The 24,703-nt window shown below is 41.1% G+C and overlaps 1 protein-coding gene across 5 annotated transcripts in view; it reads right to left on the bottom strand.

Annotated features, from left to right (window-relative positions):
* The window catches only part of GOLIM4 (golgi integral membrane protein 4), a 75,387-nt gene extending 73,765 nt beyond the window's left edge, over window positions 1-1,622 (bottom strand). For 3 of the 5 annotated variants that reach the window (XM_058556399.1, XM_058556398.1, XM_058556400.1), the window contains exon 1: window positions 878-1,622. In XM_058556399.1, coding sequence (XP_058412382.1) covers window positions 878-1,064 — 187 coding nt within the window. In that variant the 5' untranslated portion in view covers window positions 1,065-1,622. The remainder of the gene's footprint in view (window positions 1-877) is intronic. The other 2 variants (XM_058556396.1, XM_058556397.1) reach the window with 1 other exon arrangement.
* Between the last annotated feature and the right edge of the window lie 23,081 nt (window positions 1,623-24,703).

Genomic DNA, 24,703 nt, shown 5'->3' with positions numbered 1-24,703 from the left:
TGCTTACTTCGCAGTCATGCATCATTTATGTTTCTAAAATTTACATTAAAGGAGATTCTAAAATAGAAGGATAGGAGCTGTAAGTCTTTCTACCGGTCTGGCTCAAGTTGTGTTTGCTGTGTCCGGCAAAGTGAAAAACTGTTTCTTCTCTTGGACTTCTCAAGGCTAACTGTAAAATACACACACACCCCTAGTTCTATGATAAACTAAGTACAAGTTACTCAGGAAGACAAATGAACCTTTTTTTTTCCCCAAAAACATACCTGCAGGATGGTGAACAGTAGTGGTGTGGATTTTTGCAACATCTCTCAAGTCACCCTATTAAGTTAACAGAAACTAGCAGGTCTAGGTTCCATTGGACTGGGCCATTAGTTTGGGCCGCTGCTGGGTCATGGCTTAATCTCCCTTGAAAAAACGGCACAGTTTGAGAAACCCGTGCCAAACTCCCCATTTCTTAGGCTACTGACAAAGTCAACTGGAAAGCAAATATCTAGAAACCAGGAGACCATGCCCCTCCGGGACGGGCTGGCAGAAGCGGAGGGAGGCTCCCGGTTTGCCTGCCCGGATTGCAGCTGGGCCTTTGACAAGCGCTGGGGTAAAGGGTTCCGTGCGCACCCGGCCATCCAACGCCCAGCGGGACCAGGGGCTGGTGGCACGACTTTCAAACGTAACCGCTGGAGGAAGCGGGAGGAGGGAGATGTCATCTACCCCGATGACACTCCGGAGGCCCGGAGGCCCTGCAGGGCTGGCCTCTGATGTCCCTGAAGGTCAGAGGTGGCCCCCGCAGTGCCAACGGCTCACCGAAGCCACTTTTCCAGACGGGCAGGAGGCGTGGGGCAAAGCTGGCCACCGGCCGCGCGCGTCCCGTTAACCGTACCTTGTAACTGGGCGGAAAGGGACTCCTGGTGCTGCTGGTACTTGAGCGCCACCGCCTCGGCTTTCCGCAGCTGCGCCTGCAGCTCGTAGTAGAGCATCGCGCCGTAGAGAAAGCCGAACACCACGGTGAGCAGCAGCAGCGTCTGGAAGATCCGCTTCTGCTTTCGGGAGCACATCCCGTTTCCCATAGTCCCGCCTGGACTCCGCGCCGCGGCCGCCCCCGCCGCCGTCCCGTCCTCCGCTCGGCCCGAGCGAGCGCTCAGCAGCGGCAGCCGCAGGAGGGGGCCGGACGCAGCATGGGCAGGAGGCGCGAGACACAAAAGCGGGGCCGGGGGGGAAGTGGCGCCCGCTCAGCCCCCGCGCGCCGCGGGGCGCGCAGCCATCGACGCCGCCGGCGCGGCCGCCGCCACCAAACTTTTGCGAGGCTGGCTCTCCGCGAGTGCCCGGGCCCGGGAGGGGGGCCCTCCGCATACTTCTGAGCGGGCTGTCGCCGCGCCGGGCCCCGGACGCCTCCTGCCTTTTTTCTTCCTCCCCACTTTCTGGCCCGGCTGCCCCGGCGGCGCTCGGAGTCCCGCCCCGGCCGCTCCCCGCCCCCTCGCGGCGGCTCCCACTGCGCGACTCTGTTGCCACCAAAAGGAGGAGGCGCGCGCCCAACAAAGGGACCCGGGCTCCAGGCGGCCCCTCAGCGCGCGGCCCGCGGGCTGGAGGATGGTTGCGGGCCGGCTGCCCCGGCCGGGTTTGGGGGACAGCGGGCCGGTGTCACTGACGGGGCTGCCGCCTCTGGGCCGCCGCCGCCGCCTCCCACCCAACTTACGTGTCACCCACGGCCCCACTATTCTGGCCAACGGGATTCCGGGAGGAAGTCCCACTCGGGCTCCCCGCTCATTGGGCCCGTCCGAGCCGCCGCTCCCTCCCTTCGGGGAGGCACTGCCGGGCTCGATTGGACGTCCGCTGTGTCCGTCCGACCCCAGGGCCGCGCCTCCCCTCCCACCGCGGGGGCCGGGAGGGGCTCCGTGGGCAGCGCGGCCGCCTGGCGCCGGGGTGCGCCCACGTGGAGTGCGGGTGGGTGGGGAGAGGCGGTGGAGCGAGGGGCGGGGAGGTTAGGGTGCGCGGGGGACGTGTCCCGGCTTGCGGCTGGGCGAGGTACGGTGCGCACATGTGTGTGAGTGTGCGTGTGAGTGTGTGCGTTTGTGATCCAGCACTCGGAACGCACGTGGGGAGAGCAGTACAGTGTATATAAGTGGGAGAGAATGTATGGGAACAACTGTACACTCTACCGAGTACCCTTTCTTTCCTGCCCTATCCAGTGGGCAGATGCGGCAGACACGCGGGATAAACGACGTCGTCTGCACGGTCTTCGCAGTCGAACCAGAGACGCCTTGCCAGCTGAGTCCCCATCCCGTGTACTAACGTGGATGCGTTTGTGCCCACAGATGGCAGGACACGGGTCGAGAGACTCAGCACGCTAGCACGCTAGACTTACTGCTCCACTGCCCGCGTGGGTTGGGGAAATCAGTTTGTCTTTGGCAGAGGGGAAAGAAATGATCTCATGTTTTTCCCCTGGCTGCAAATAGAATAATTTAAAAACAAATCTTACAGGCTGAAATAAGTATGCATTCATTTTATCACATGTATTGTTTTATTGGTGGCAAAAAGACATCAGTTACATTGCTAAATTACATTTTAAAGGCCAACAAAGATTCCCTGTGTAAAAACAAGTAAACGAGCTTGATGTCCACAAACCCCTTCAAAGAAAATCCGAAGTGCATTTGTTCTTTCTATGTACCTGAGGAAGGAAAATTGAGGTTATGCATAAATGATAATTTTGTTTCTGCTCTTGACCTGAATTCTAAGAAAGTAAATTTAATTTCTCAAATGTTTCAGTAGTGTCACGGAATTTATTACATACTGCATAATTTTTGTGATATAATAACTGGATTTTAGTCATCACTATCGATAATGCCCAGTGAGTGCTCAAAATGAGGGTAGATCTGTTTAGCCAAATACAACATAAGGACAGTCCCTGATGCAGAATTTTTTTAGGTTGACTCTGAAGTTAGATGATGCTAAAAGACTTATGTAAAGTAAGCTGAATTTACAACATAGCTAGCCTCTGACGTTTATACTACCATGAAAAGTAAGTGTGCCTGGCATGTGCTTTTCCTTAATAGTAATTTACATTATATTGTTCAAAATACTTTCACTTAGAAATACACTATCTCACTTATCACAGCCAGGTTAAGTATTAGGCTCACATTTTGGTAAATAAACAAATCAAAGCTTGTCAAAGTGACTATGATAGCTCTGGGACCTTCTGGGTCATGCAGAAAGTTAGGAGCTCAGCAAGATTAGAATCCAGGTCAGAATTCTGCTCTTTCCATCTCTTTGTCTTATAGAAGCCAGGTGCTCATTCTTTTTAAACAAGTTATATTAACAAATTGTATCTGGTCCATTAAATGAGAACCTAATTTAAAAAGAAAAAGATCTAAGGAAGTTTTAGAGTTTTGTTCTGTTGTGTAAATACTATATAGCCTTACTTGTTATTGAATCTACCACTGTTTAAATTTCTCTCTTTCTATCTAACTCTTAGATATTGAGACTGGATAATTCCTGAAACCTTGTTAGAATTCCTCATAACTAAAAATTTTACCATTGTCAGCGTACAATTTGCTAAATAAACTCTTCATCCAAAAAAACTACCGTAACTGCTCTGGAGGAAATGAAGGTTTATAGCAACAATTATTCCTGGCCCATACTTGAATAGAAAATTATCTGAGCCACAGAAGAAAAAGAAATCCTACAGAGGGTTGGGGAAAATTATTGCTCATATATTACAGGGTATGCAGTATTTAGTTGTATTTCAGAATCTCTGGAAAATTCTTATGCTTCCAGAATACGTGATCACTCATTTTAAACCTCTGATTCTTTCAGATCTGATTGCAGACTCCAAAGGTATTCTTTGCCTAAAGCTGCTGGCTGACTCTACAGAATATAATAAATATAGGCCATAAAACACAACTCAATATTTTAGTCATAAAATTTGAAAGAGAACAAAAATTATTACCTGAACTTATCCATTATTTCAAATTCAAGAAGGGTATGTAGAAGTACATAAAATCACTAATGGCTGTGTCTTAATAATATGACTTTTCTAAGGTGAAGTATGCTGCCAGTTTCTTGAAAATATCGGTATAGAGCTTTAGAAAGGCCAACACTGGGGAAGCTATCCAGGGCCTATGAATTGAATTTACATAACATTGCCTTTGGGTAGAGCTTATAATAGATGAGCTATTTATAATGGTCTTGCTAGGTCTATTGTTAGTTCTATTTTATTTTTGTTTCTTTATCACTTTGAAAATAGTATTATATAATTATATTTCTATATTATATATATTTAACAATATATAAAATTTAAAAATTGTACATCCTGGGGAATTTCACCAATTTAATATTTTATTTATAAGGCAGGAAAAAATTAACTTAAAGGGATTAAAGCTCTTATGTTTGAGAAAGGCTAAGGTAACATTTGGGAACCTTAGTATTCTCTCCAGTTTTAGTAAATTTGTCGTTTCAGTAAAATTTGTTCATTTTCAAAATAGAGGAAGGCAAGAAAAATATGGTTGAGGGATACAGCCAATGTTTTATTTGTAAAAGTAGATAATTATAAGTTAATAATGTTCAAGATCCTAGAGTAAATAATTTCCATTGTCTGTGAAATTTTTCATTTAAATCTTGTTACTACGAATTGAATTCAATATTTTTTTAATTTGCAAGAGAAATCAACACCTAAAAAAAGGTAATGAATGTTAAATAAAATTTTTTAAATTTGTAACTGTGTGTGGTGATGGATGTTAACCAGACTTATTGTAGTAATCATTTCCCAATAAATACATAGCATATCGAATCATTATGTTGTACACCTGAAACTAATATAGTGGTGTATGTCAATTATATCCAATAAAAAATAAATAAGATTTTAAATGGCGTTTCAGTATTCATAAACCACAGTTTTAACCTTTTCAAGTGAAAATTGCTGAAATCAACTATGCTTTTTCCTCTATAGGAAACTTTACTCCTTACCTGTGCCTTTTTGCCACATCACCCATTTGCTGTCACTTAACAAAGAGTCTTGGCCGCTTGCCACCAATACATAACGTTTTGAGGGGTGAAGAAAGCTACATTCAAAGTATTCTCTCTTTTTAAGGGTTCTGTGAGAGATATTTTGCAACTCCCTTTTCACAAAATTTTGCTAATTACCTGGCGATAATTGTTAGCCAATTAACAAAGTAAGGAGGCCTGTGGCTAAACGCACAACAAAGCAATTTGAACCTCACTCAGTTGTCTTGCTTTGGTCTTTATCTAAGCTGCCGCCTTGGTAATTTTGAACTATTTAAGGAGTTAGAGGAAAGTAAAGGGAAAAATAGATGACTAGCTCTTATTTGTAAAATGCTGTTCAATAAGAGGAGCCTCACCATCAGCACCACCCATAAATACCTTTTGGATATAGACTACTTTGATAATGGAGGAAATGATTTAGAAGGCCCTACTTGCCATAAGATGTGTAGCTAAACTAAAGAAACAAGAACTATCATTTCAAACTTCTTTAACAACCTTCTAAAGCAGGACCATGTAGCATATTCTAAAGTGGCACAAGAAATTATTTTGAATTTGTTGCTTAATGTTTGTAATAGCTAGCATATTTTGTTTCATAGGAATGTTAGAATGAATGGGAAGGGACCATATGTGAGACTCGGAAGTGAAGCGAACTTACCAAATCTTTCATTGGCTCATTCAGGAAGCTTTTCACTAGCTCACTGCCTTCAGGGACTCAGAGACTTCAGATGAGCAGAGAGACCATGGAAAAGCCCAGTGGCCAAAGAAATATGACATTTTTTTTTTTTTTTTTTTTTTTTGTTAGGAGATCAGCCCTGAGCTAACATCCGCCAATCCTCCTCTTTTTTTGCTGAGGAAGACGGCCCTGGGCTAACATCTGTGCCTATCTTCCTCCACTTTATATGGGACGCCGCCACAGCATGGCTTACCAAGCAGTGCGACGGTGCGCGCCCGGGATCCGAACCAGCGAACCCCGGGCCGCCGCAGCGGAGCGCGCGCACTCAACCGCTTGCGCCACCGGGCCGGCCCCAGAAATATGACATTTTTAATGTTGCCCCCTAAACGTGTGGTTTATTGGATTCCTCTGTATAAAAGCCCGGCTTGGTTTATCCATGACCATTTTATAGAGTTGGTATTATAAGTTTAATATGTTATATGATAGGTATTTATAGTAATTTCTCAATAGCCATGAAACATGGCTGGTCATGTTTATGATGTACCCAATGCTAAATCCTGGGTCAGAAATTCAATATTCAATTTCAGAACTATTCTTAAGAGGAATCATAATCTGCTTCATAAACATTCTTTATGCTGTGGTTTCCAGGAACATGTTGAGTCAAAACAAAGGGACTATCAATGTTTTTACCTAGAAATAAAATAGGGCAAACTTTCAAGTAAAAAACAATAAGAATCAAGTTGCCTCAGCATTAAGTTCAGCTCAAATTAAATTTGTGAAATAGAAACATTTGTCTTGGATTACTCTGCTCCTTCTCATTCTGTTGTCTAATTCAACTCTTCAACTCCTGGCATCCAGCATCCTAGTTATCCCCTTTGGTTTCCCAGAATCCTTGTCTATGGCTATGCCCCTCACTCCCCACCACCCACTCACATACACACACATTCCACTTTCCTACTTGAAGACAAAGTATGATAATGTAAAATTATCCTTTCTCAAAATGCCCCTTACTGTCCTTGCCTTTTCTTCAAGTAACTGCTTAATTAAAGGAAAGCAAATTGGATATATTCATTAATAGGAAGATATTAAAGAATGAATTATTAATTTATTATTCCTCTCAAGAATTTTGTGGGAAAATGTGTTAAATCAAAGGACTGAACTCTAATGGCATAATCCCAGACAGCCTGGTAAGCAGATGAGTAATAATTGTGGATAGAAGGGTTTGACTTTTTGCCAATTAATTCCTGATTCTCCTGCCCATGTGCTTAAGCACATTTAAAAGGTGACTCAAGGGGGCCAGCCTGGTGGCGTAGTGGTTAAGTTCTTGCGCTCGGCTTCAGCAGCCCAGGGTTCACAGGTTCCAATCCTGGGCATGGACCTATGCACCCCTTATCAAGCCATGCTGTGGCAGGCATCCCACCTACAAAGTGGAGGAAGACGGGCACGAATGTTAGCCCAGGGCCAATCTTCCTCAGCAAAAAGAAGAGGATTGGCAACAGATGTTAGCTCAGGGCTAATCTTCCTCACCAAAAAAAAAAGGTGACTCAAGATGACTACTGCCAGGGTAAAAATCCCATTTAAGTCACAAACTATCTCTCAAGTCAAGAATAAGTCAGTAACTGTTTGGACCATTAATTCCCTCATCTATAAAATGGAAGGAATAATCATGTCTGTCCTGACTAGCTCAGAGAGAATAAGCCCACAGGATTCAAGAGAGAAGCAAAACTTCAGACTTCATTCAGATAAAATTGAACACTGTAGTAGTATTTGTCATTGTTCATCTAAATTTGTCTGTACATTTCTGGAAAACTAGAGTTGAATTTTTAAAAAATTAGCTTCAGCTACCTAATTTAAAATAATTTTCCAATCATAATTATCAATTGAGCTTTTTTCCTTTAATTGTTGAGAAGGGGCAAATTATGACTTTAAAAGAAAGGAATTTTCTTGTAATACACTTATTCAAGCCAGATTTCTAATTCCTTGGTTATAATTTATGGACTAATGTTTTCAATCTCTCCAATTTTTGCCAGTGGTTACCGTGTGCAAGGCCCAGCGCGGGGCGGGCAGTGGAAGGCAGGGGATGTGATGATGAATGAACCATGGACCCTCTCTGCGAAGAGCTTGCAGATTTGGTACTTATTTGTTTAAACGCTAAATTGAAGCTCTGATTGGAAATTAAATTTCTCAAGGAGAGAGCAGAGCAAGGAAAGAGGAGGCCTCATGACGCAATCAAGATATTCCTAGAGAAGGAGCCCTCTTAGACAAGGCAATCAGTACAGGTTAATCAGTAGAGTCGGTCAAAGCTAGGAAAAATGGAAGTGATGCACAGACACCTTGAAACATAAATGTACTTTCCCTTTCTCTTTTGATGTGGGGCCAAGGCCTTTGCTTTGTGTATCTGTTGTTGGTTGGAGCTCAGTTTCATCTTTTAAGCCATAGAGCATCATTCAGATTTCAGTTTCAGCTTCATTGAGTGGTGCTAGAACTTAAAGCCACTTGCATGGTAAGGCCATTCCGTATAAAATATGTCTAAATTTGAAAGATTTTTTTCTTGATCTTGTTTTGCACCTAATTGACTGTAATTTCTCTTTAACCTACCAGCCAGTATGGAGCTTTTCCAAAGCACTCATCTTAATTTTCATAGAAAGGACTCTTTTTTTCACTCTCATATTTCATTGGTTTATGTAATATTTGATTAAGTTACATAATTAAAATAGCAGGTGCAACTGCGTGAACAGTTTTTAGAACAAGCCACTGGTCTCTGCTAAGCATACCTCTCAATTCGTGTGTACAGGCCAATTTGAGATGAGTTTATGTGCCGGGAGTCTTCAGCCCTGAAGTGTGGTGGGGGAAGGACTGCTTTCCAGAGGGAGGAAGAGCCTCCCCTAATCCAGTGAGTGGGTTAAGTGGAGGTAAAGGCTTCTATCGTACATTCAAATGACTAATGAGGTAAAAGGAGGAATTGGTGATCAAGTAAAAGTATGTGAGGGAAGTAACAGGGGAACCAAAGGTATTGGGAAGAGAATGCTTGAAGAGAGAGGCAAGTGTTTATTGAGAGAACTACAGAGAAAGCAAGTTAAGATAAAGCCTAGAATAAGGCCATAGAGTGAACTGATGAGGGGTGGGGTGGAAGATTGCAGTAGGCCGGGGAATAAAGGGGTAACAGGTAAATAACGGAAGAGGAGTGGTCAGGGTGGACTCTGCTTTTGACATGTTTGGCTGAGAAGGAAGGTAGATTGAGTGGAGCTTGAGGAAGAAACTAGGTTGAGAGAAATTTTGGTTTTGGGGTTTTTTTGCTTTTGTTTGGATTAGCCTACATTTAAGAATTTATGGGGGCCGGCCTGTGGCTTAGTGGTTAAGTGCGCGCGCACCGCTACTGGCGGCCCGGGTCCGGATCCCGAGCGCGCGCCAACACACGGCTTGTCGGGCCATGCTGAGGCGGCATCCCACGTACAACAACTAGAAGGATGTGCAAGTACGACATACAACTATCTACTGGGGCTTTATGAAGAAAAGGGGAAAAAAAAAGAGAAGGATTGGTGACAGATGTTAGCTCAGACCCGGTCTTCCTCAGCAAAAGGAGAAGGATTAGCATGGATCTTACCTCAGGGCTGATCTTCCTCACAAAAAAATTAAAAACAGAATTTATGGAAGGAGCTGGTAGAGAGGGATAGGTTAAAGATTTAACCTACATTTAAATATAGATTCTAAGAAGCAAAGAAAAGTCTGCCTCAGTCATTAGAATGTATGAAATGTTATTCCTAAAGGCAATGCCCTATTATAGTTTATTTTCCATTTTAGAGGCTCATAAATTATGGAATGAATGGTCTTAAGAGTTACCGAAAAGAAGAAAATTGAAAAGATTGCCTGGCTAATTGAAAAAGAAATTTGTTTGAGGACTTAAGGTGGTGTATGCCCGTATTAATTCACTTTGATTAAATGTGTACACCCCAAAAAATGGGCATGATTGTATGATAATATCCCAAGTAGAGAATCTATAAAACAATATCTATTTATTTAAGAAGAAAAACTAACTCTGCTTTGAAAAGAGTAAGTGGTATATTTAAATGCTTTTCTTTATAGCTATCAGATATGATGTTTACAAAGTAGTTTATGACATATGCAAATATTTCATAATATTAAATAGAAAAAGTAGAATGTAAAATTATATAAACAATATTATTACAACAATGTTAAAATACTTATAAAAAATAATTTGTTATATCTTACTACTTTTAAGTAATTAGACGAAAAGTGGTGGATTTTTTTAATAACTCATGAAAATCTATTTATTCTCCTCAGATAATGATACTTTCTACTCATTTACAGTTTTTAACATTGTTGAGCATATTCCTGATAATAAGATCTGTTTTTCTATAAGGAGAGAGTTGATATTTCACCATGCAAAAGGAGGGCAAAATCCCCAGTACTAGGCTGCCACTCCACACATTTCCCCTCTCCCCTCTGTCCCACCAACAGTAATTAAGTGCACTCTCCCACTGAGTGACTTCCATGTGACTTCAGTATCCCTCTCAACATTTGCCTCTACCAATCATGTCTAGCACTCTGCCTGGTACACAGTAAACACTGAATACATTTTTACTGAGTGAGTGCATAAACTTGGCACACAAGATGGAATCTATTTTCCATCTCTGCCTTATGTCAAAATAAATGACAGAGGAATTCACAAGATAAGTGTTAGAGATATAGAAAAGAAAGAAAAAATTCTAGAGGAAAATGTAAGATAAAATTTATCTGATTTTAAATGTAGTACAACGTTCTAAGTAAAGAAGCATTAGAAGAAATGACAAAGGAAAACAAATAAATAGAGTGGATTACTGGAAAATCAAAATTGTTATATTTCAAACAACATTAAAAAATTTAAGGGCCGGCCCTGTGGCTTAGCAGTTAAGTGTGTGCGCTCCACTACTGGCGGCCTGGGTTCGGATCCCGAGCGCGCACCGACACATCGCTTCTCTGGCCATGCTGAGGCCGTGTCCCACATACAGCAACTAGAAGGATGTGCGACTATGACATACAACTATCTACTGGGGTTTTGGGGGAAAAAAAGGAGGAAGATTGGCAATAGATGTTAGCTCAGAGCTGGTCTTCCTCAGCAAAAAGAGGAGAATTAGCCCGGATGTTAGCTCAGGGCTGATCTTCATCACAAAAAAAGAAAAAAATTTAAAAGAAAACCCATACAGAGAATATTTACACGGATTAAATAGATTGCCTAAATTACATAGACAACTTTATATAATTGTATATATATTGTTTAAAAAACATTAAGCTAGGAGCTGGCCCCATGGCGTAGCGGTTAAGTGCACACGCTCCACTGCTGGTGGCCCGGGTTCAGAACCTGGGGGCGCACCGCCACACCGCTTATCAGGCCATGCTGTGGCAGTGTCCCATATAAAGTGAAGGAAGATGGGCACAGATGTTAGCCCAGGGCCAATCTTCCTCAGCAAAAAGAGGAGGATTGGCATGGATGTTAGCTCAGGGCTAATCTTCCTCACATACACACACAAAAAATTAAGATAATTAATAAAAAATTGCGAAGTTCTTAAACAGATAATTCACAAAAGATAATTAATAAATACGTGAAAAAATATTCAATTTTAGTAATCAAAGAAATCAAAACAATACTAATAATCTCATTGCTAATAAAATTAGCAACGTCTTTAAAAAGTTTACATTAAGATTGGCTTAATGTGGTAAAAAAACCTTTTCAAAAGATGTGCTGCAAATGGAACTGTGAATTGATACACACTTTCTGGAAAGCAAATTGGCAATACAGATCAAACACTGTGAAATATTCATGCCCTTTGATTAGTAATTTCCTTTCTAGGAATGTATCCACAGGGAGTAGTGTAGAAGCCAAGAAAACATTTTTTCATGCAAAGATAGTCAGTACAAAGCTAGTTACTGTAGAAAAAAAAGAAACAACCTAAATGCTGAACTATTGGGAAACAATTAAATAAATTATGATATAAATGGTATATTAAGAGTAGAATATTAGCTAGCCATTAAATGTGGTTTTCTAGCTTAGGGTCCTCAGAAAGCAACTCTGAAAAAAGGATTTGTGTGAAGGAGGGTTATTAGGAAGAATTCCTATGAAAAATCAGTATAGTAACAGGAAGAATGGCAAACAAGCAGTCCCATAGAAAGTAACTTTTGTTCAATCTCTCAGAAGTCTTTGGAGAAAGTGTAGATCATATCTCAGAGTTGTTTCCATCAGGAGCAAGGGAGCTGGCATATTTATATTCTGCTCCAAGGAGTCATTAATAAAGGGCTGGGGTGAGGAGTGTAAATTTGTTGGTGCCGCTCACATAAACAGTAATCTTTACTACACATATTAAAGATTTTGTTCTTATTGTCTTTAAACTAAATCAAGGTGTAGGGTGTTGCCCCGATCCCTGATGAATATCCAGTAAAACCAAAGATTATCAGGAACAGAGATCAGATGTCGGCCCCACTTGGAGACCAGCCCCTATGTAACTGGCCTGCAGTCTTTATTCTGTAAGATGGTCCTTTCAGACATTAGTTCCCCATCTTCCACCTTGCTAGCAAGCTGTAATAAAACCCTTTCTCTCCTACCACCTGTTGGCTTGTCTTGCGTGGAGTAGAAGACCTCCCAGGAATTTTCCTGCCCTTTGTGTGCAAACAGAAAAGTGGTCTCAGCAGGCTGAGTCACAGGTACTGTCTGTGGGAGTGAAGCACACTGAAAGCCTGTGTGCAGGAAAATGGTAAGGGTACCCAGGAGCATGTGAGTGGAGCACTGACATATCTGATAAACTGGTATTTTCAAAGAATACTGCACAATCTGATGAATGCTAAGTGAGAAAAAAAACAAATACCATATGATTTCCTTCATTAAGTAGTAGATAATAACAACAATAAACAAACATATAGAGACAGAGATTGGATTGGTGGTTACCAGAGGGGAAGAGGGGAGGGAGGAGGGCAAAAGGGATAATTCAGCACATGTGTGTGGTGATGGGTTGTAATTAGTATTTGGGTGGTGAACATGATGTAATCTATGCAGAAATAGAAGTATAATGATGTACACCTGAAATTTATACAACGTTATAAACCAATGTTACTACAATAAAAAATTAAAAAAAAAAATGTTCGATACTGTATAAGGGGACCAGATTTACACTACAGCCTGAAATAACTAAAAACCTGTACAAAATATATGAAACAATGGTTCAGACATAAGACATCAGAGAAAAGTAATCCTAAAGAAAGAGGAAACTTCAGGACTGCTCTAATTACTGCCTGGAGAGAAGGCTGCAGCACAGAGAAGGAGGAATCTGGGGCACGGCCATCTCCCTAACAGAAGAGACAAAACTGGGAGACCGAAAAGACATTTTGCATTGGGGGAAGCTGGGTGAATGGCATACAAGAACTATTTTTGCATCTTTTCTGTAAGTCTAAAATTATTTCAAATAAAAATGTTTAAAAATCCCAAGAAAGGAAAAAATACACCATGAGAACACTAATCAAACGAAAGATGGAGTGGCTATATTAACATCAGACGAAGTAGATTTTAGGGAAAAGAATATTATCAAGAATAAAGACTGTCATTTCATAATGATAAAAGGATCCGTTTATCAAGAAGACATAATTATCCTAAATGTTTATGCACCTGTGAGCAGAGCTTTAAATACAAGAAGCAAAAACTAATAGAACAAGGAGAAATAGACAAATCCACAATTACAATTGGAGACTTCGACAGTCTTCTCTTAGTACTTGACAAAGCAAGTAGCCAGAAAATCTGTGAAGATATAAAAAACCTGAACAACACTATCAACCAACGTGACCCAACTGACATTTATAGAACATTCCACCCAACAACAGCAGAATCACATTCTTTTTAAGTGCTCATGGACCATTTACCAAGATGGACAGTATTCTGAGACATTAAGTCTCAATAAATTGTAACAATATCATGTATATTCCACTTATCTTTGATGATGGGGTGCTGCTGTGCATGCCAACTTTATGGTTTGGTCAGTCAGATAACACCTAGTTCAAAATGGGCAGCTTAGGTTGCATGGTATCTTGGTGGTCCATGATTAAGCGTCCAATCTATGCTGAGATCCAGTAGCAGGCCGAGAGCTCTTTCTCAAAAGGACAGTCATTATCTGCAGAGGGTGGTAGGGCTTTGCTCCAAGATCCTAAGGTCCTGCACTGTGATTCACCTAAAGGGGCCCGCCAAAGGCTCCAAACGGCATGGCTATCTGCCACTTGCACTTCAAGTACCATTGGATCTGCTGAATCACGTGGCCTAAACAGCAGATCAGCTTGCACAGCAGCCTTCTCTTGTTCTAGGGCCACTCAAAACTGAAGATTTTTGAGTCACTTGGTTATTGGGCCAGTGTAACACACCCAAATGAGGAATATGGTGCCTCCCAAATCCAGATACCTACTAAGCATTGCGCCTCTATTTTGTTTGTAGGAGGGGCCAGATGGAACAACTTATCCTTCATCTTAAAAAGGTTATTTTTTCATGCTCCATACCACTGGTCCCTTAGGAATTTCACTGAGATAGAAGGCTCCGGAATTTTGGGGGGATTTATTTCCCAACTTCTGACATGCAAACATCTTACCAGTAGGTCTAGAGTAGTTGCTATTTTTTGCTCACTAGGTCCAATCAGCGTAATGTCATCAATGTAATGGACTGGTGTGATATCCCGCAGAAGGGAAAGGTGATCAAGGTCCCTACAAATTAAATTATGACATAGGGCTGGAGAGTTGATATACTTCTGAGGTAAGACAGTGAAGGTGTATTGCAAAGCAAACTGCTCTGGTGGTCTTTACTAACAGATATCAAGAAAAGCATTTGCCAGGTCAATAGCTGTACCCCAGGTACCAGGGATGTGTTAATTTGCTCAAGCAATGAAACCATATCCAGGACAGCAGCTATAATTAGAGTCACCACCCGGTTAAACTTAGGATAGTCCACTGTCATTCTCCAAGATCCATCTGTCTTCTGCACAGATCAAATAGGCAAGTTGAATGGGGATATCATGGGAATTGCCAGCCCTGCATCTTTCAAGTCCTTGATGGTGGCGCTAATCTCTACAATCCCTTCAGGAATACAGTATTGCTTTTGGTTTACTATTTTCCTAGTTAGAGGCAGTTCCAATGGCTTTCACTTGGCCTCTCCCACCATAATAGCCCTCACCCCACAGATCAAGGAGCCAATGTGGGGATTCTGCTAGCAGCTGATTATGTCTATTCCAATTATGCATTCCAGAACTGGAAAAATAACGACAGGATGGGAAAAATAACCACAGGAACCCACTAGGCCTACTGTGAGAGGGAGCTGAACTGAAATTCACAGACTATCTGACCTCCATAAGCCCCTCCTCTGACTGGTCGATCACAGTGATGTTTTGGGTCCCCTGGAATCAGTGTCAGATAACAGCCAGTGTCCAGTAGTATCCAAAAGTTCTGATTATTTCCTTTTCCTCAATGCACAGTTACCCTGATAAAAGACTGTAGGTCCCTTTGGCAAAGGCTTGGAGAAAGATTTTTGGCAGTATACTGGGGTCCTTCCTCAAGGTGACCTAGCCTCCTCTCTATTCAAGAGGCTCTGGGTCCATAAACTGAATCAAGTCTGAGAATTGGTTGAGATGCCATGACTCTGTTTTTTATGATTCAGGTTAAACTTTTGTCCACTGGACCGAAAACTTTTCTGCTGAGACAAATCAAATATGCATTTAGTAGGCTTCCTATCTATTTCACTTCTTGGAACAGCATGCTCAAACAGCCAATGCCATAGGTCTGTGTGATTCAGACTATTCTGATTGCTAAATGACTCTGGGGATCGCTGCTTGACTCTGCTGTCCATCACAGTGACCATGCCCACCTTGCCTTCAGTGGTTGAGTGTTGCCACCTGGCCCCTACCACCCCGGGATCCAGTACTTTCATTACATTTAGGTTTCCTGATTCAGTGACTGCAGTCCCCACTGTAAGGTCTAGCCCGCAGAGAAGAGTAATCATAGAGCTGTTCGAGGATGCTAGGGCTCCACGCACAAATTTATTTCTCAAAGTAGCAGTGAAAGGTGTGTCTTCTGGAGTTTCTGGTGTGTCTCTTGGTATGTCACGTGGACTCTCAATGTGGGTGAGTAGGTCTTAAACGACAAATCCACTAATTTGACAAATCCACATTCCAAACTCCCTAAGCTTTTGAAGCTCTTTCTTTACATTAAATCAAGGCAGGCCCAGCATTTCTAATTGGTTCATGGAGGTCCATGTTTCATCCAATCAACCAAAACACATGTTAGAGTCCTTTCCAACTCCACGAGCTACAACATTAAATCCAGAATCTCTGCTTAGTAAGCCCCTATTGATAATTTTGGCCTGATCCAACTTTGTTTCTTCCACCATTATCCCACACCCTCAGTATCCATTCCTATACTTGTTCCCCAGATTTCTGTCTGTATAAATTAGAAAACTCACGTAGTTCTTCTGGAGTGTAGCACACCTCCTCATGGGTCACACTTTGTACCTCACCTTTAGGGGCCTGCTGGGACTTGAGTCTAGCTATAGGTCTAAAAACAAAGAGGAGTGGTAGAGGGAGGTCCTGAGGAGAATCAACTTTGTGTCGCTTTGTAACTCCCTCAGAGGAGGCCATTACACTTTTCTTAGGCAAATCAGAGTTAATGCCCTCCTATGTGTGTGTGGGGGGCGGGGAGTAGAGAGAGCAATAGCACTGGGGGTGAGGAGGCTGCTTCCACTGAGACAGAAGACTCATCAGAATTTAGGGGCTCAATGTCCCCAGCTCCCGCAGGGTCTTCCCACAGGTCCCCATTCTACTTTACAAGATCCCATTCTTTTCCAATCAATGCTCTCACTTTAACAGTAGACACCCTGTGAAGCTGGGAGTTCAATTTGTGTTGTAACACAGCCAATTGCATGCTAAAATTCTGTATTTGATTTTGAGCAAGTCTCAGCCCTGAAGCTACAGGAGATAAGGATCTCCTTCAGGGCACATATAGAAGCGTTGAGGTCATTTATGTGGCACCAGAACTGAGAATTTGAATGCCTGAGCTCATCGTTTTCTTTCACCTCTTTGTCCAGCAACATTAGGAGCAACCAACCAACCTCATTACATTCATTAGATTTCCAAAAATGTTCGAAAGTATCATATATGGAGTCACCAAACTCCTTGCTTCTTCATTAGCTACATTAGAAGTAGCTACTGAAGATATTTTGCATATCTCTCTTGCCAGATCATGCCATGGACTATCTATGTTCTCTTTACTACTGGAAATAGAGTCATTAACATCTTTCAATCTAATCAGATTAGAGACCGAATTCCAGAAATCCCAGAACCAATTCAGAAAACTCATCCTCAAAATTCTGCTCCTCTAGAACCACTCTCAGTACCAAAATCTGTATTAGTCAGGGTTCTCCAGAGAAACAAAACCAATAAGATATATATTTTTTTCTATAGAAAGAGATATACTATAAAGAATTATCTCAAGTGATTAGAGAGGCTGAGAAGTCCGAGATCTACAGTCAGCAAGCTGCAGACTCAGGAGAGCAGAGGGTAAAGTCCCAGTCTGAGTCTGAAGGCATGAGAAGCAGGGGAGCCTAGAGTGTAAGTTCCAGAAGGAGTTAAGAGTCCGAAGGCAGGAGAAGACCAATGTCTCAGCTTGAAGACAGTCAAGCATAGAGGAAGAATTCTTTCTTTTCTCGTTTTTTATTTTTATTGCGGTAACATTGGTTTATAACATTATATAAATTTCAGATGTACACCATTATATTTTGATTTCCATATAGATTAGATAATGTTCACCACCCAAAGACTAATCACAGTCCATCACCCCACACATGTGCCTAATCATCCCTTTCACCCTCCTCCCTCCCCCCTTCTCCTCTGGTAACCACCAATCCAATCTCTGCCTCTATGTGATTATTGTTGTTTTTATCTTCTACTTATGAGTGAGATCATACGGTATTTGACTTTCTCCCTCTGACTTATTTTGCTTAGCATAATACCCTCAATGTCCATCCATGTTGTCACAAATGGCTGGATTTCATCGTTTCTTATGGCTGAGTAGTATTCCATTGTGTATATATACCACATCTTCTTCATCCATTTGTCCCTTGATGGGCACCTAGATTGCTTCCAAGTCTTGGCTATTGTGAATAATGCTGCAACGAACATAGGGGTGCATGTGTATGTGAGCATAAGTGAGGCCATCTTGTTACACTAAATGGCCCCAGCCCCTCCTCTGTGTGACTACTCACTGTTCTGCACATGGTCTAAAAAATTCACATGCTCTCCTGATTTATGGCCTCCGCTTATGTATGTACCCCCCAATGCCTTGATAAATTAAAAACTTTGTTCTATGAGTTTCTTGCAGGAACAGGCTGACCACAGGTGGGAAACACACCTATAAGGTATCCATCACAGCTGACAGAAGAATGGAACAATGTGATGCCTTGATCCCATCATGCCTGGAGACCCAATATCCCTGGACCCCCTCCTTACTGCCCATTTTTCCTATATGACTACCTCAAAATTCTCTAATCCTGGATGATGGGTCTTTGAGACATTAGTCACCTGTCTTCCGATTTGCCAGCTAATCTAATTAAACTTCGTTTCTCGATCTCTAACTCGTTGTTATTAATTGGTTCAGATCGCAGAAAGCAGAGCCAGCCCATCACTCAGTATCATATGTATCTTTACACATTCGTGTTTCCATTTTCCTTGGATAAGTACCCAGCAGTGGAATAGCTGGGTCATATGGTAGTTCTATTCTTAACTTTTTGAGGAATCTCTATACTGTTTTCCATAGTGGCTACACCAGTTTGCACTCCCACCAGCAGTGTAGGAGAGTTCCCTTCTCTCCACATCCTCTCCAACACATGTTGTTTCCTGTCTTGTTAATTATAGCCATTCTGAAGGGAGTGAGGTGATACCTCATTGTAGTTTTGATTTGCATTTCCCTGGTAGTTAATAATGTTGAACATCTTTTCATGTGCCTGTTGGCTTTCTTACTTAGCATTTTATTCTATTCAGGTATTCTATGAATTGGATGGGGCCCATCCACATTGAGGAGGGCAATCTGCTTTATTGAGTCTACCAATTTAAACGTTAATCTCATGCAGAAAAATCCTCACAGACACACTAAGAAATAATGTTTAAATCAAATATCTGTGCCTCCTGTGGTTCAATTTTGTTGACACATAAAATTAACCATCACATGGAAGATGAAGGAGAAGAAAGGAATCAAAGACAAATCTCCATTTTCTTTTTTTTTCTTTTTTAGAAATAGCTTTTATTTATTTATTTTTGTGTGTGTGAGGAAGATCGGCTCTGAGCTAACATACAATGCCAATCCTCCTCTTTTTGCTGAGGAAGACTGGCCCTGAGCTAACATCTGTGTCAATCTTCCTTCACTTTATATGGGACGCTACCACAGTGTGGCCTGACAAGCGGTGCGTTGGTGCGCACCCGGGATCCGATCTCGGGCTGCCAGCAGCAGAGCGTGCGCACTTAACCCCTACGCCACAGAGCCTGCCCCGGCAGATCTCTGTTTTCTACCTTAGATCCTTGCATGAATCATGGTTCCATAAATTCTAAAGAGAATATGGAAGGAAGAACAAACTTGAGGTACTAGTAAGAAGTTCAGTGCTGGACCTGTTTTGGGAAGCATCTGTGGGCCATTTAATTATAAATATATGGCCTTGGATCTGGATTGGAGATATAGAACTGACAGCTATCAGTATATAAGCTTTAGAGGGAGTGGATGCAATTCCCCACAGAAAGAGTGTGTAATGAGAAAGAGCAGAGGGTGAAGGATGGAACCCTGAAAGACTATTAACATCAAAGGACAGGAGAAAGTCAAGGGCACAGAAGCAAAGTAACCAAGGCAGAATGAGACCAGGAAGCCAAGAATGAAGGAAAACTATATCATCTGCTGCAGAGAGGTCAAATACCGTGAATACCGAAAAGTGTTCAATAGAAATAGCAAATAGGAGGTTTGTATTATCTTCAGGGAGAAAAATTGCAGAGGTGGGATGGATTGAGAAGTGACTTAGTGCCGAAGAGACAGAGACATGAAACATCCACTGACTCTGTCAGCAGCTTGGACTGATAGCAAGTAAAGAGACGACCCACGATGGAAATAGGGTTAAAGAATGTTTTTCTAAAATGCTGAAGCGAAGATGAGTGATGAGAAGAGGAAAAATAGGGAGCAAGTTCCCTGAAGAAGAACAGGACCCAGAAAACAAGGAAAGTTTGGTTTTGGACATGCTAGTATGTCTTTTCTGGGACAAATAAACACAGGAAATTCTGCCAGTACAATATTAAATTGCATTCTCTGTGATGAATTCTATATGCTATTCTAGGTGATGAATAACAATTTCTATATTTTATGTGTGACCTTAGTATATAAGCTTAGGACATTTCTTAATTTCATGATTTCAAAAAGTATCTATATCCAAATGAAATAATATATTTGAAATTACTGTGTAAACTGTAAAGAGCTATATAACTGCCAGCAGTAAAGTCATTGGGAGTGATTTGAAAGAAATGTAACTTTTGTCCTTTATACTCTACCTAAATAATATTAATTGATCCAGGGTATATATTTCTTTTGTAAGAGATTCACAAAATCCCTCCTTCATGGCTTTCTTTCTTTTTCTTTTTTTTTTCAAAATATCTCCCAAATCTCTCCTTTGCTTTCTATCTTATGGTCCACTTTTTTTCTGCACTACTCTAATGATCTTTTCCTAGTTCTCTGTTTTGCTAATTTCTACCCCTTGAGTCTATCTGAAACCTGTAGCTTAAATTTAACTTTCCTAAGACATTGATTGCAACTTCACTATTCTATTCAAAATCCTTCAATGGCTTCAATCTCTCCCACGCATTAAATACAGAATAAAGTCCATATTTCCTTAGCCTAGAATTTAAGGCACTCCGTACTCTAGTCTTCACTTTTCTCTTCAACCTTCTCTCTAACTTCTCCCTAGCACCTACCTATCTTCCACCTCCACCAAATTGATGTGTTCCTTGTTTCTTGACAGTCATCTAGATGGGCCATATACTGTTATAAGGGTTGTGCACTGCACAAGGAGTACCTTAGGAGGTACCATTCACACTGCAATGTGATTGGTGCCCACTAGGGTTGTGCAGCCCACAATCTGCATAACTGGAAGTGGTGACCCCTATCTCACAGCAGAAATATGAACTCCTCTTTATGTCATGACCTGCAGCTGGATTTTCCTCTCTATTCTTTTCCAAAGCTATATATAGTGAAATTATACTAGATAAAATTCAAACTCATAAACCTTTCAAAATCTGCTTTAAGCTAACTTCACTGTAATCATCTTGCCTTATTCCCAACATAAATTCTCCACTGTAAGTGAGATGTTGTCTACAACCACATCTCTACAAATAGAACGCCGGCCTCTGGACCATTTTGTTCTCTTTCCTTCCACCCTTATTCCTTCCCACCCTCTTCTAGCAACTCAAAAACAATCCATCTTTCATTAAGCAAAACAGTTTTCATCCCCTCCATGAAACCTTCAATAATTATTCTATTCCACAATCATCTTTTCTTTCCTGAGTTATTATTAAGGTTATAATCTGTGCTGCAATATTTAATACTTGGTTAATACCATGTCTTATATTCATTATTTGTCACTCATCAAATTTTGTCAACCACCAACCAGACTTTGATTCCTCAGGGTTGAAACTTTGGCTTTTATATCATTTGTATCCCTTGAGCATAACACACAGTCACATGATGTAGGCTTCTTGATTTGATATTTTCACTAAAATTTAAAGTGAAAAAGCTAACCCTTATGTTAGTCTGTAAGATTCTTAAAAAGTTAATTTGTCATTTGTAGTGTGATTTTGTAGTTTTTTACTGTCTAGCTGCTTTCTTATCATCTGTCTTTGAGTTCCATTAGGAAACTATGCTTTCATTCTCTATCTGGTGTGAATTTATGAAACCCAAGCAGAGCCACTGGTTGTCTTTTCTAGAGTGTGTGACCTGAGGCTGCTGGTGCCTATCTTGACCACCATGTGGAAAATATCCCCTTGAAAAATGAAGACAAAGAGATAGAAAAAGCAGAGAGATGGAGAGAGAGAACTGTAATGACATTCTTTGATCTCCTCAATCCTTTTATAATTGAAGGCAGCTGCATCCCTGGATTGGCCATGTATATGAGTCAATAAATTTCTCTTTTAGAAACTAAGCAAGTTTGAATTGGATTTCTGTTATTTTGCAACTGAAAGAGATCTGGCTCATACATATATAATATCATTTGATTATCTTGCATTTTGTATATGCAAGGCACTGTGTTAGGCATTGTGGGTGATACCCATATGGCCAGACAACTCACATTCTATCCTTAAGTTACCTTACAATCTAGTAGGAGATATAAGATGTATACAGATAATAATACAATACAATATATGACGGATGTCACATGGGAAGTACAAAGGACCAATCTCTTTTGACTGGAGAGATCACAGATGCTTCATGGAGAAGGTGGATTAGAAATGGCCCAAGGACAGTGCAAGGTTTTATCAAGGAAAGATGAAATGTCTAATAATATGGGAGTATAGGTTTTATATAGTGAGGATTAGAAACTAAATTGGAAAGACAAATTGGGGCGAAAGAGTGGATAAACTTAAAAATGCTAAAATAATGCATATGGGCTTCAATAGGGAAAAGGGAGCCATGACAGGATTTTGGAGAGGATCAAAGTATTGTAAAATACATCTAGTATAAAAAAAGAAAATTGAAGCTAGCATATAATGCAGGAACTTGGGAAAGAAAAGTTTGATGGTATGAATTATAACCTTTGTAAATGTCTTTTTGTTCCTAACGTTTTCTTAAATATCATTATCTACATCTGTCAACAAAACATATTTCTAGCAAAGTATATCCAAGTATGTGAAGGGGTTTTAATTAGTATCTCTCTAATACATATTTTAATTATTTATAGTATCTATGTTCTTCAAAGATTAACCCTTTGCCGAAATCATAGAACAATCATTACTATGACTGAGTTTGAATTACTTTTTAGTATTTTAAAACATGTTTATAACCTTTAATTATCTATTTAGATCAATTTACTTGAAATAGCCGTGGGCTTGAAGGTAGGACGCATTCTTTGGGTGGCATTACTCAAGGCACTTTTAGAGAATATATCACCTTATTCCTTTGTCCTTTATCCAGTTACACTGGGCACTCAGAAGCCTTGTTTCTGCCTTGCATACACATGCTGAGAGAGGAGCTCAGAGAAGTTCTCTTCCACCAAGTTGTGGGCAGAAAATGATATACTGTGCACACAAGCCAAGTGAAGAAACAAGCTTCCCACAGAATCGTGAGACAGCCGCATCTGTAATCCTGGGTGTAGCTGTAGTCGCATGCCAAGTCTTGGCTCTGGAGGAGTTAAAGAGGACCCTTTCCCAGAACTTCTGAAAACAGTCATGTCAGGGCCCAGTTGAAGGTCCTAATGCCAAATATCTGATGACCACTGGCCCGGACTCAGAGGGGTAGTTTCTACCTAGCAGCTGCCTAGCTTGCCACAATTCACTTAGGAGAGGCCATGCTGCTCTTTGACAAAGAAATGTCTTAGTCTGGAAGACCAGGACTCACTTCGATGATCTTGAGATTAGCAATGAATTAAATTATGTTTTGTTTACCCTATTGGTAGAATCATGAAAACTTATTATGCATTTAGAAAGATTGCCACTTAAAATGTGTTAGAATAAAAAATTTTGTATGGAAAGAGTAATTGTCTGATATCTGAGAAAATAATGGCTGGGCTAACTTTCTCTCCTTGGTGGTTGACCAGATACAAATCACCAGATAGGTATTTCTATACTGAATTTATATTGCGAGCTGAAAAGCTAAACCAGTTTCAAATTTGATAATCTTCAGGGAGCAATTATATGATGGGAGTTCAGCAAATAACGTATCTTATATACTTCTGATTCTAATCTTCTGTTGTGACTGACCAGAGACAGGCAAGTTCATCCAGGAATAAACTGGGGCTGTGAGAAAAAGCAGTAGGAGGTGTTAAATTTGAGAGACAAGGGGCCTGAGAGAGAATGCTGTTTCTTTGGGTGGATCTTAAGGGAATTGTGGCTTTATTGCTGCGAGCATGCCTGAAGGGCTTCTTCCTTTTGTTTATTTCTTTTCCTTCATATGTACTCAACTCTGCTAGTATTAATAAATTACTCTTTGCCTAAGCACTCCGTGTAAGAGCCCATTTTCCCCATGGCCTGGAGGAATGCCGCCACCACCACAAGATGAAACAAGCATGAAAGATCGAGAAGTACTGTGGCGAAGCAACATTCTGCTTTATTTTCTTTGCTCTTCAGATAATAATGACTCTGGGGAAGGAAGAGAAACTCCAGAACTACTTTGTTCTCGTCAAAGCCCAAGCCTCAGGAGAAGAAGTAAGAAGACAAGACACCTCTCATGCCAAGAGGCCACAAAACATGCCAGCCCTGGGCCAGTATTTTATTATATTGATGATACTGAGTTCAAAATACACTTAATGTTTTTAAAAATAGCTGTGAGTAGTGGATACAAAAAAAACTTTAATGGTGGCGTTTAAATCAAAACTTTAGTTTGTTCCTATTCGTTTTCCATTATGTTTCCCCTTGAAGGATGTGAAATTTTGATGCACCAGAGGAAAAAGAAATAAAAGTGAATGAGAAAACTCTGGATTCTCATTATGCAATCAAATAAATAAAATGAGCATGTCTTCATAAGTGTTGGATCTACACAGATGAGAAAAGAATTGCTGGGATTTACTTAGTTAATGTGCCGGTTTCCAGTATAAAAGCAAACACGCACCCTTGGACTGTCAGTAAGAGCACTATGGAGTGAACCTAAGGGACCAGTGACAAGCACCTGGACCACAGAAGGGAGACTAGGGAAGGGAGGGGAGGATTTTCTCCAGGAGCATATCTTTCCAGGGCAGGGTCCTCTTCTCCAAGCTCACCCATGTCCAGGATCCTGTGCTAACCGTGGTGTCTTCAG

This window comes from Diceros bicornis, chromosome 15 (assembly GCF_020826845.1).
Source record: "Diceros bicornis minor isolate mBicDic1 chromosome 15, mDicBic1.mat.cur, whole genome shotgun sequence".
Taxonomy (NCBI): domain Eukaryota; kingdom Metazoa; phylum Chordata; class Mammalia; order Perissodactyla; family Rhinocerotidae; genus Diceros; species Diceros bicornis.
This window is presented reverse-complemented; position numbering and strand designations above follow the sequence as displayed.